The 11,347-nt window shown below is 33.9% G+C and overlaps 1 protein-coding gene across 1 annotated transcript; it reads right to left on the minus strand.

The window, feature by feature from the left end:
* Positions 1-6,171: 6,171 nt before the first annotated feature.
* LOC132029558 (uncharacterized) lies at positions 6,172-9,523 on the minus strand. Its single transcript, XM_059418824.1, has 2 exons — positions 9,364-9,523; positions 6,172-6,985 (listed from the first exon to the last, which is right to left on the minus strand). The coding sequence occupies exons 1-2, from the start codon at positions 9,431-9,433 to the stop codon at positions 6,375-6,377; spliced, it is 681 nt and encodes a 226-aa protein (XP_059274807.1). The 5' UTR covers positions 9,434-9,523; the 3' UTR covers positions 6,172-6,374.
* Positions 9,524-11,347: the final 1,824 nt, after the last annotated feature.

The following is an 11,347-nucleotide window of genomic DNA, read 5'->3' on the forward strand; positions in this document are numbered from 1 at the left end:
AAATCATTTGGCTTAAATAGCCTCATCTTCATATCTGGTTTAGGGCCTCATTTTCATTAATCATCGCCAAAGGCATCATTCTCATGAATCATCGGCCTAAGACCTCATTTGCATTTAGCCTTAGCTAAGGCTATTTTACGTCGCTTTACTTTCGATATTTATTTACTAACTATTTTATCTAGTTTAAGTTTCGCAGGAGCTTTAGCGCAACGTGGAACTATTTCTTCGGCGAGTTGAATCGGGGCAATTTGTTGGGAAGGGTAATCAGACTTCCCGACAAAGGTCAAGGGTCTACCTTGAACGCTCGTCTCTACCCCCAAATATTCAGCTTACATCCATCCATAACACCGATCATTCAAATTCTCAAGTTCGATATATCTCAGTCATAATACCCGGTGTCATTATAATTCGACACCGGGACAATATTTTTAAAAGATTTGCACCAATCGTGACTCGTTATTCGCAAGTGTCGTAGCTATCCCAGAACTACACACGGCCTGATTCTCGTGCAACCCGAGATATGTAGGCAACTCGGAGACCGGAGTTCGGCCGCAATTCTCTCAAATTTTCTTTACCCTTATAGTCTCCCAAATTCTTTTAGTCGGGACAAAATAGGCTACTAAGTCAACGTCTTTGCCCGAAAATTCTTTCATCATTACCGGTCAAAGAGGGACAAGTTGTTGACACCCAATTTTGTCCCGCCTTTTTTCCAAAATATTTATTTGCGCTTCTAATATTTTGGCAACTTAAGGATAGTTATGTATACTTTGCCACAATTGTTAGCTTTCTATTAATATAGTCGTTTTCATTATCCAACTATAGTCATCACCTATTATCGTTATATTATTATTATTTATTATTATTATATTATTATTATTATTATTATTATTATTATTATTATTATTATTATTATTATTATTATTATTATTATTATTATTATTATATTATTATTATTATTATTACTTAATATTATAATCGCGATGGTCACTCTTAACATTTCTATTTATCGTCTTATGCAAAACGCATGGCATTTATTTTATTGAACGATAGCATTTTCTTACTTTTAAACCTTATAAATATTATTGCACAACTATTATAATATATATATATATATATATATATATACACACACACACATTTATTTTATTTATTTGAGTACTAATAAATATATTTTTATATTAAGTAATATTTTAACGCACGTTACTATATAATTAAATAAAGAGTGTCCGTCATTTAATTTTTGGAGTCCAAACTTACATAAAATCTGGTCCTAATTTGGTCAATAATAGCCCAAAGGAGAGCCCAATCCCCATATCCCATTCCATTCAACTTTCCACGTGGATGCCACGCAAGCGCCACGTCTGCGCCAAATGGTCAAAAACACACTACCAGCACACACCTCCCACATTACCAGCACATGCCTCCCACATCCCCCACATGTCCCTGCCACGTGTCTCCCCTATATTGGCCGGTAATTAAAATATACTATTCTAAGGGACTAAAATGAGCCTCCCATCCTAAACCCTAATCCCTTTCTCTGCACGCCTCTTTTCCTAACGCCTCTAATGGCAGAAAACGTTTGTCATCTTCCCCATTTTGGGGCTATTTTCAGCCTTTTCATCAGCCATGTCCAGGGCTTGCATGTCTCAATTCAAGTAAAATTTTTTTGCGTTTGGTTTATTCGGCATTCTTGGAAGAGATATCTTCAAAATCTCGGTATGAAACGGAGTCAAAATCTCGAGTTCAGACCAAGATTCCTCCATTTTGAGTAAGATTTTAAATCAAATCTTCGGTACAAGACAATTTTTGGTGAGTTCGAGTAAAGTTGACTCGCGTTTACCTTTATACTTCCCTTTACGTTTTCCTTTTTTAACAAAGAGATATTTTCAAAATAAAAAAAAATCAATCACCAGAGATGGGTCATTTTGACGTTTGAAATCTCTATTTTCAAATCCCCGCCCAAAAAATTCGACCTTGAGAAAACCCTAGTTCACGGCCTATAAATAGGAGCTTGTAGCATTCATTTTGGAAAAGGGTTAACAGCCACGACTCTAAAAAAAAAAAAAAGCAAAGAACGGCCAACATACTATTCTATTTTCACTTTTCGGTTTGAAACTTTGGTTAATTCAAGCGGATTCGTGTTCGTCGTGTTTTGAGTGTGGATCCGGAACCTAAAAGCTCTAGTTCGCTGCACCCGAAAAAGGTCAGTAATTCTCTCGTTTAATCATGTTCTTCTTGGTCTTGGTTTGTTTTATCATTTCCTAGTTCTGTCGTTAGTGTAAGTGTTTAGTTTAAATGTTGTTTGAATTAAGTGATTAGTTTACTCTTTCTTCATATGTTTAAAAAACGAGCTTGTATGGAAGTTTATGATCCTGTTTTAGTTTCATAAGGATTAAATTTAGATGATGTCGGGCTTGTTCCCATGCTAGTTTCATTATTTGAAAATATGGTGTTAAGTATTTGATGGTATAGTTTAGATGTTTATTTTCAGCATTTCCTTTCTTATTTAGACTCCATTTTATGTCACCATAGCTAGTCATTTTAAGTAATCTTCCTTCTCTGTTATTCTTTCTGCAATTTCTTGTTTCTTTATTTGTTATGTGTTATGTGTTTAGCTTAGGCATGTCGATTAATTTAAGTTAGTAGGATAATCTGTTTATGTATTAGTTTTGGACTTGTTTAGCTCTTATGTAATTTGCTAGCCATGCCCTTTTTATGCTAGATCAGTAGTTAAAGCATGTTGATATGTTGGTAAATTGGTTAAATAATGTTAGTTGTGTAGTTAAGCCTATCTTATGTGATTTATGTAGTTTTATGCGTGGGAATGACTTAGTTTAGCCTGAAACGTATGGGCAAAGTTTGTTGAGCATGGTTTAGGCGTTAGTTTAGCTTGTTTTAATTGAATATGTCTTAAGTATTTCGTTGGTCTGGTCTATTTAAGGTAGGCATGTATGGTATGTTAGTTTAGTTGATTCATGTGTTCTGGTTAGAATAGATTAGTTAACTGCTGTGTAGTAAGATCTAAGTATTCTTTGGACCTGAATCAGGCTGTCATGTGTATATCAGTCTATTTTCTGCCTGCTACCTTCCCAAGCATATGATATAATCCTGTTATAATCTTGTTAGTTCATTTATTGTGTTAACTATCGAAATATAGTTTTGGTTAAATGATAAAGAGATGCTATAAATTAACTCAAGTATCATGTTGTTAAATGATTTGGAAATCATGTGGTCTCCTTTGCCAAGCCGAATTATGTTTGAATGTGTAATCCCTGCCTTATAACACTACAAATTAGTCTGAATTTCATCATGCTTGTTTTGTTGACTTAAGCACTACCAAGAAAGCCATGGTTGATCCTTATATATTAGCTAAAACATGAGTTTACGTGGTTCTCTACTATGGCACTGGTTTAATGTCACACTTTGCTAGAAATATGAAAACATGTTAATATGGTTAGTTTCCCTGTGATTGGCTATCTTGTTGCCTGTTTATGCTTAATTTTCACTAATGTGTATTGTAACTGCTCAACCTAATGTGTGACTTTTCTATGCTGGAATCTGTCAATTTGATGCTACTGACTTAGACTAATGTATAAGCTGGAATGGATATTTAAAGCATGCCTACACTTGTTTAAGTCATGTTCAAGGTTATTTGTGACCTATGGTGTTTGATGTACTAGAATGGTTTCTCTGTGATATGAACAACATGTTAGATTCGGACTAAACAATTGAAGAAAAGCATGCCGACTCGATAAGGTCTAAAGCAGGACTAGTAAAATTAAGTGATTTGGACTTGGATAAAAGAAATGGCTCTCTTAGGATCTGTTTGCGAAGTTGCGATTGGAAGCACATATGTATTTGACGTTAAAACTAAGTTGCCTGGGCATTTAATGAAAATATCTTAAGGACTTAGTTGTGCTAGTTAAAATTTAAGTGTTGTTTGGTTAATTTAAGTTACTAGACTCGATGAAGGTATTGTTTAAATGCCATTAAGCATATGTGATTTAAATTCTTGTTGAAACTATTTTTTCTTCAAAATTGGTTCCTCGTGAAGATATTCTCGCGTTAAACTTCAATATTTTTCCCTATTTGTATATTTGAGTTCTTGTGTGCGGGATTCGGATATTGAGACTAGGTTAGAATGATGCTTTCTAACTTGTTAAGGTTTGAATAATTGAGTGTTGACTATATATGTCCATTTTAGTTTTCCCTGCTTCAGTTATTGAGAATCTAATACTCAAATTTAGTTTATGAGCAATCTGTTGGCTTAAGTATTAGATGTAATCTAGCTTGATAAATAATTCAAAATCTGAGTAGGGGTAGGAATGAGGCATCTAATTATGTTAGCTTAGATCATGATTCAGTTTATTTAATATCTCTAATGGTGGCTGCCTTCAAGGACTTAATCTGAGGACCCATCTGTGTTTACTCGATATTTGTCAAAAAAAAAAAGAAAACTTATGTTCTATGTTTCGAAAACATTCTCCTCTAAGTTTATCTATCCTGAAATAGTAAAATATGACTTTTTTTTTATAATTTGATGCAGTCCGTTTTGTGCTTACTGTTAATGTGTTTATGTGGGAGTTGGAATTCATATGAATCTATATTTGCCTTATCTAATAGTTGCATTTCTAATTCCTATTATCTTTTTTTGTTACATGTACATCTCGGGAGCAATTGGAGTCTTCATAAGAAGACTCTCGTGTATAGAAGTCCCATTCTGAGATTCGATATCTCCGCTAGATTGCGAACCCGCGTCTATCCTGCATTCAATTCTCTCCCTCTCTTGAACACATCTGAACAAATGCAAGGAGAAGAGAGGGCTACTGTTGCATTTTTTTGCTCGTCTTAAGATTACTAACCGTTTTTATTTTCTTGTTTGTGAATGTTTATTTGATTCGCTGAAGTTTATCGACCCTAGAATACCTAAACTTAAGAGGGGTAGTTGACATAGGGGAGAAACTAGTAGTTAACTTTTTATTCTTCTTATTTTAGAATTACTTTTCTTTGAAACATTCAAGTGTTACTTATTTTTCTTTTCTTGTCACCATAAGCTTTGCAAAGAGAAAGATATGATACAATTTATTTATTTTTACCAGAATAACTGATTTTTCAGAACTTGAGCATATATCTTTGAATTGAGAGGACAAACTTTCCTTTATGGGTAAAAGTTGAAATGCCACTGATACGTAAATGTGGGCTCAAGCATATTTTTTTCACAAACAATTCTTCAAGTTTGGTATAGTTGTGCATGTTTTACAATTGAGCATAGGTAAAAAATGATTAGATGAAGCGCTCATATTTTAAAAATTAAGTTATCGAGTTTTGCTAAAATTAATCACTTGTAGTTTTTCTTTTAGTTCGGATAACATATGGTGAACGTTACTTCCTTTTTAAAAATATAACCAACTGGAACTAACTTTGTTTTGCATTCAATGAAAGGAACCTTTTTTAGAACTAAGTTCTTTTAAGTTAAGTTCCAAAAGCTATTTAGATTAATATCTTCTTGAATTTCTTACAACCACAAACAAATGCCTTCAAGTTCTTTTGATAAATTAAAAATTAGTGTTTTAGCTAATTTGATAATTTGATCTCCCTTTTAAATTGCAATGGCTTTACGTTCACTTCGTTTGGGAGTTTATAGTTAAAGTAAGCAATTTTTAAGCATTACTGTTTTTTAAAAGCTAATCCGCACCTAGTTAGAATAGACATTTTATTTCTTCAAACTATTTTAGTAATATATTTTAACCCTTTTGATTAACCTAAGTTTGGTCGGTAACCGTAATTCACGGATTCTAATGGATGCCTAACACCTTCCCATTAGGATATTTAGAACCCTTACCTAGAATTTATTAGGCTCGTAAGACCTTAAAAAGTAGAGTTTAGTTTAGCTTTATCTTAGTTAAATATTAGGTGTCCTAATTCACCATTAAAATAATTAGGTGGCGACTCCTTAAGTCAAATAATTAGGAATCACCAATATGTTGTACTTTCCGCTTTGACCCGGTTAAAATGGGATATAACACTTCCTCTTAACCATTTTAAAAAATAAAACAAAATAAATTAACACAATACACATCACATGTCTATGATTATTATAATACGGCACCTGTTACAATTTATCGTTTCAAAAAGCATTGGTATTGACTATTCAATATGTTCAAGCATAGCTTATTGAAAAGTTACTCGAGTCCATCCATTGAAACTGCTCTTTGTACACCAGAAGCCAATTATAAGAATAAATTCTTGATAAGAAAAATCAAATGTATGTATTTTTACACTCTAGCATTGAATGAATGAACCCTAAATGAAGTCATTACAATCACAAAAGAAAAGGCAGTTCAATCAAGCCGAAAACAAAATCCCTCGATGGTTTATACTGCTAAGGCATAGAGCAGTGCAACGGCAGCTCCTACAGCAATTGTCCAGAGATGTATGGTTTGAGACAAAGTATTAGCACCATTCCCATTGCATTGGTCATTAGAACCACTGAAGCATCCAGGTCTCATAACCTTAGGCTCTCCTCCGCCCGTGGTAAAGCTGCTCTTCGGTTTGCCATTGCTGAAGAGTACACACCAGAAATAGGGGCCACCACCATCGGAGCCACTCACGGCAGCACCAACCTCAGTGTGATTCTTGCTGTAGAGAATATCCAAACTCTTGCTATTTCTTATAAGAATATCGTTGAATGCTTCAGAAGGTTCGGCATACTTGGATTGGCATGCGAGAAATCTTCCAGTTATTTGAGCAAGCGATGACGCCTGCACACCACAGTTAGGGGCAAAAGTTTCGGCGAATTCAGATTCAGCAGGTTTCTTGCCATCTGACCCTCCAACTACACTACAATCACCTTGGTATGCTTTTATATATTGCAGAGCCAAGCATGCCAAGCCAGGGTTGCTGTATAAGGAGGATAATTTATTTGCAGTCCTGTTACTATTAAGGGCAGAGACCAGCTGATCAGCAGGATTATCAGTTACCTTAGCTGTATATTTATCAAGAAAACAGATGTCTTAGAGGTTGATCATAAGGGAAATAATAGTGAATCAAGATCGAGAAGCTATCTTCTCGAAGGAATACAAATTGGGAATGACAAGGGTCAATTACATCTAACCTAAGGGGCTTGAGATACATGTCGGTATGGTTTTGATATTTGGAAGTACAAGCAATTAAGTATCTAAGACTAACTAAAGGAAGTAGAGCCAGAAGGAGAGTAAACATCATTTAGGCTGTGACGTTAATTCTAGCACATTAGGAAAAAATTATCAACAGCAACGTTATTATCAAGAAAGTTATAAGAAGAAAAGGCGAAGATACAAAATTAGGATCCAACATGATTTCCGAAGGCATAAACTAAAGCATCTAGAGCACTGTCCTTCCATTTAGTATCTTCTGAAGCACAAGCAGGTGCAATGTCATCACCAAAGGCAATGGAGATAAAACCATTAGGGAATACAAGTGTATGTACAGAAGAGAGCACGTTAAGCACCTCAGAAGAACATCTTGTTTTTAAGTTAAAGACGTGAGATCTCTCTCTACCTACTGCTCATTTACTTTCTAAAGTTTCCCCTTATCCTGATTTCCAAAGTTCCTGCTCTTCCCCTGCTCCTTTTTGTTGCATTACTGCTAATTTATGTTGCTTATTCTAAACCTGCCCCCACTGGACCTCCTCTACCTTCTTTACTTCTTTTTATATACTGAATAAATGCAATTGTATGTCCATTCTTTTCTAGACTGCGGAAACACCACCAGTGGATAATGATGATACTGATTACTCATCCCTTCAAGCAGGATATGTCTGTAAAACTATATTTAGTTATTTGATGAAATTCTAACAGAGGCAAACATTGACATGCCACTTTCCATTGGTGACAGATTACTGTTATTCCCCTTTCCACCTTATATCATGCAGATATAGATGGTGTTGCATTCTTCAAAAAATGGCTGCCTGGTGTCTGCAAATGCTTCTCATCCTCTATTTGTTAATGCGGTGAGTTATCCGTTTGACTATTGACGTTGTTGTTCCATGTTCTATATGGCCCTATTAAACTACTCAAAACATTTTACAAAAACAAGGATGACCCTATTGAACCAACAAGAGGACTTGTAGCCTAGAATTTGCAAACTGACTACATAGTTTCTTGTCAGTGCCATAGAAAGGCAAGAATCACACAGAATCCAAGGTTCTAGCTTTTTTTTTTTTTTTTTTTTTTTTGGATAAAGGAAGAGATTATCATTGCATGGCCATCAGGAAGATGCCAAACTACAAAAAGGTGTAACCAGTTAGCTCTAGTACAGAAGGGCAGAAAACAGTTCACTGGTACAAGTAGTCTAACCTAAAGCTAAGGAGCTAACAAAATCAAAAACATGTCAATGCTATTAACAGGTGAAAGAAAATTCCAACTGAACAAATTAACTAAGCATTTAGTCTTCAGAGAGTGGATAGGACTTATATTCTGTCAAAGCATTTGCGATTCCTTTCATTCTAGATAACCCAAAAATTTCTATCAAAGCATTTGCGATTCCTTTCATTCTAGCTAACCCAAAAAATGACTGCTGGGATCATCCTCCAGACTTTCATGATGGCTTTGTCAACTCTCCAAAAGATTCAAAGGTTCTATTATTAAGATATACATTTGATAATTTCCTAATTGTACAAATAACCTATTTCAACTCCTTCACCTCCCAAGGAAAATCTCAAATTGCCGAAGCACAACTTTGCACACTACTACTTAATGTTTTTTGGGGTTACAACATACCATTGCACGGTGGGAAATGATCAATATTGAGCAACCAAATGATATCATTTAACAAAGTCTCCAAAAGTAGATCTACCTCAGGAACTATGCACTTACAGTCCTATTTGCATGAGCCTAAATCGTTCAATGCTGAAATTACTCAGCATATTAAGTTTATTCAACAAAAAATACACCAGAACATGTTGTTGGCAAGTCTAAGAATATAGTAAATAGTTATACAAGGATATTTCACTGAAGGATCTGCAGAATAAAGCTATTATACTTCCTTGCAACTCAGTCCTTGAGGAGATCCAACGGTAAGATGGGCCCAAAAAATAGTGGAACACATTCACCATTACTTAATTGGATAAACAGAGAGTAGAAACAAACACTGCAAGATCCTTATCAGAAACCTTCAGTAAAGCATCACTCAGCAGATAATCAAGAAACTATATTAATTCAAGTAACAATGAGAAAACCCAAACTCACTTGAAATATCAGATCACAAACACATATGTCTCTAACTAAACAACTGATGCTACCTAAATAGTTGAGTAACAACACAGATTAGCAACATTCATTCAAAGATGGTTAAAAAAAAAAAAAGAAGAAGAAGAATAATTACTCTGAACTTTAGAAGCAGAAGCTGAGATGAAGAAAATGCAGAGAAGAAGAAACCATTGAACCATTGCCATTTCTTTTCTTTGAAGATGTCGGTGTACGGTGAAGCTAGCTGTTAAGCAGAGGGAAAAAAACAGCTCTCTGTTTGTAATGTATACTTCGATCTGATGCTTTATAAAATCCACATCATACTTTAACTTAATTATTGTAAAGTCACCGACCGAAATTTCATTTTCAACTGATAATAAGTAAATAAACTGTATGGATAATGACCAAACTACCCTTCGCAAAGTACGGGTTTTTATCTCTTGTCTAGTTTGGTTCAGTTGGATGTTTATCTGCACTTCTTGAACTGTGTAAAAGAGGTTTATAACCACCAAAAAGGGAAATAAAGATCCTCAACATTTTCAGAAAAAAGAAAAAAAATTCAGCAATTCTTTATTAAGTCTGTGATTTATGGCACTAGGAGTAGTAATTTTTCAAGACAATAAATAAAAAAAAAAATCTAGACATGAAGGATATATGCAAATTATGGTACTAGTACTATCTGCTAAGGTTGTCCTAAATTTTTTAACTTATTTGGATTCTACACCATAATTGTGTTTTACTCAAAAAATATTAATTTGGTGGAAAAGATTATTTTAGTAGAAAAGGACTCTTCCATGTATATCCTTTTTCTTGAAGGAGAAGTTTCAAAAATCTATAAATAAAAGATCTTTCTTCTCATACAAAAAGACAAAAAAAAAAAAAAAAAAAAAAAACAGCATTAGTCGTTTAACGAGTCTTATTTAGGGAAAGATTATTCTCTTCATAGGTTTATGTTTTTTATATTAGTTTTCTCATATATGTAGGTCAATTGATCAAACCATATAAGAATATTATGCTAATTTTAGTATAGTTTTTATCGTCTAATTTATCATCGTTCAAGTTTTTGGAGTTATAAACTTCCGCATGATGTCCTGTTATTTCGATCTCATCAACTTGAACTACTATATATGTTAATGAAGATGTAGACAATCACTTCACCTAAAGTTCCATTCTAAACTGCATTATTGACGTATTAATTTATTCTATTCATTTGAAATGCAAACTACTCTTATAGCTTATGGTACGTTAATTTGTAAAGATCAACTAGCTCCTTAAATTAAAGAAGTTCTCTCACACCATATATCTACCTATATCTAATAGGAGAGGTTAACAATGTTGGGATGAGAAATCATCACCATAAAATCTAGTTTTAAATAAATAAAAAATGCAAAAAAAAAAAAAAAAAAAAAACTGCAAAAAAATTACAGAAACTGTTTGAGAGAAAATGAAATTGCTACTGATAGAAACTGCTTTGTGTTTTATCTCATTTATATGTTTTTCCCCGTTTTTTCTTCTCCAACTTTCATTAAACTTCCATGTCACGTTCATTAAACTTCTTCTTCATGTTATAGAAGATATAGACAATTGGTTTCATCTGACAAGGTATATTTACCATCTTGTTCATTACACTTCAAGGTTTGAAAAACAAATTGTTTGTTGTATTTTGCTTAATTTGAACTCTTTCGCTTAAACTTTAAATTTCCTTTGTTCCATCTTATATGTGCGAAAGTTTAAAAAATTTATACATATTAAAATCATTATAACTTATGATTTAATATTTCTATGTTTGAGGATGTCGTAAAAGATAAAGCACTACTAAAAAAAATAGTGAACTTCAACCAAAATTTTTGACCTCACACGGTCGAAAAAGGCCAATTTTCGACCTCAAGGCACAGTCGCTAACCGCTAAGTCGATTTTTTTTTTCGACATCACGTGGTTGAAAATTTTTCGACCTCACGCGGTCGGAGCAAGTTTTCTACCTAAACTAGATGAGAATTGCACGGGCCCGACATTGTAGATTTGAATTTATCACTTTATAATGATGCTTTAGAAAATTCATTTGAGAGTCCAACTGGGATGGTCAAAGAAGCAGTAAGGAAAAAATAGCGACAAATTAGAA

Source organism: Lycium ferocissimum, chromosome 9 (assembly GCF_029784015.1).
Source record: "Lycium ferocissimum isolate CSIRO_LF1 chromosome 9, AGI_CSIRO_Lferr_CH_V1, whole genome shotgun sequence".
Classification (NCBI taxonomy): domain Eukaryota; kingdom Viridiplantae; phylum Streptophyta; class Magnoliopsida; order Solanales; family Solanaceae; genus Lycium; species Lycium ferocissimum.

Coding starts and splice junctions, on each gene's coding strand:
- LOC132029558 (XM_059418824.1), bottom strand. CDS start 9,433: ATGGCAATGGTTCAATGGTTTCTTCTTCTCTGCATTTTCTTCATCTCA. Junction 6,986..9,363: donor TTCTGCTTCTAAAGTTCAGA/GTAATTATTCTT, acceptor ATAAATATACAG/CTAAGGTAACTGATAATCCT.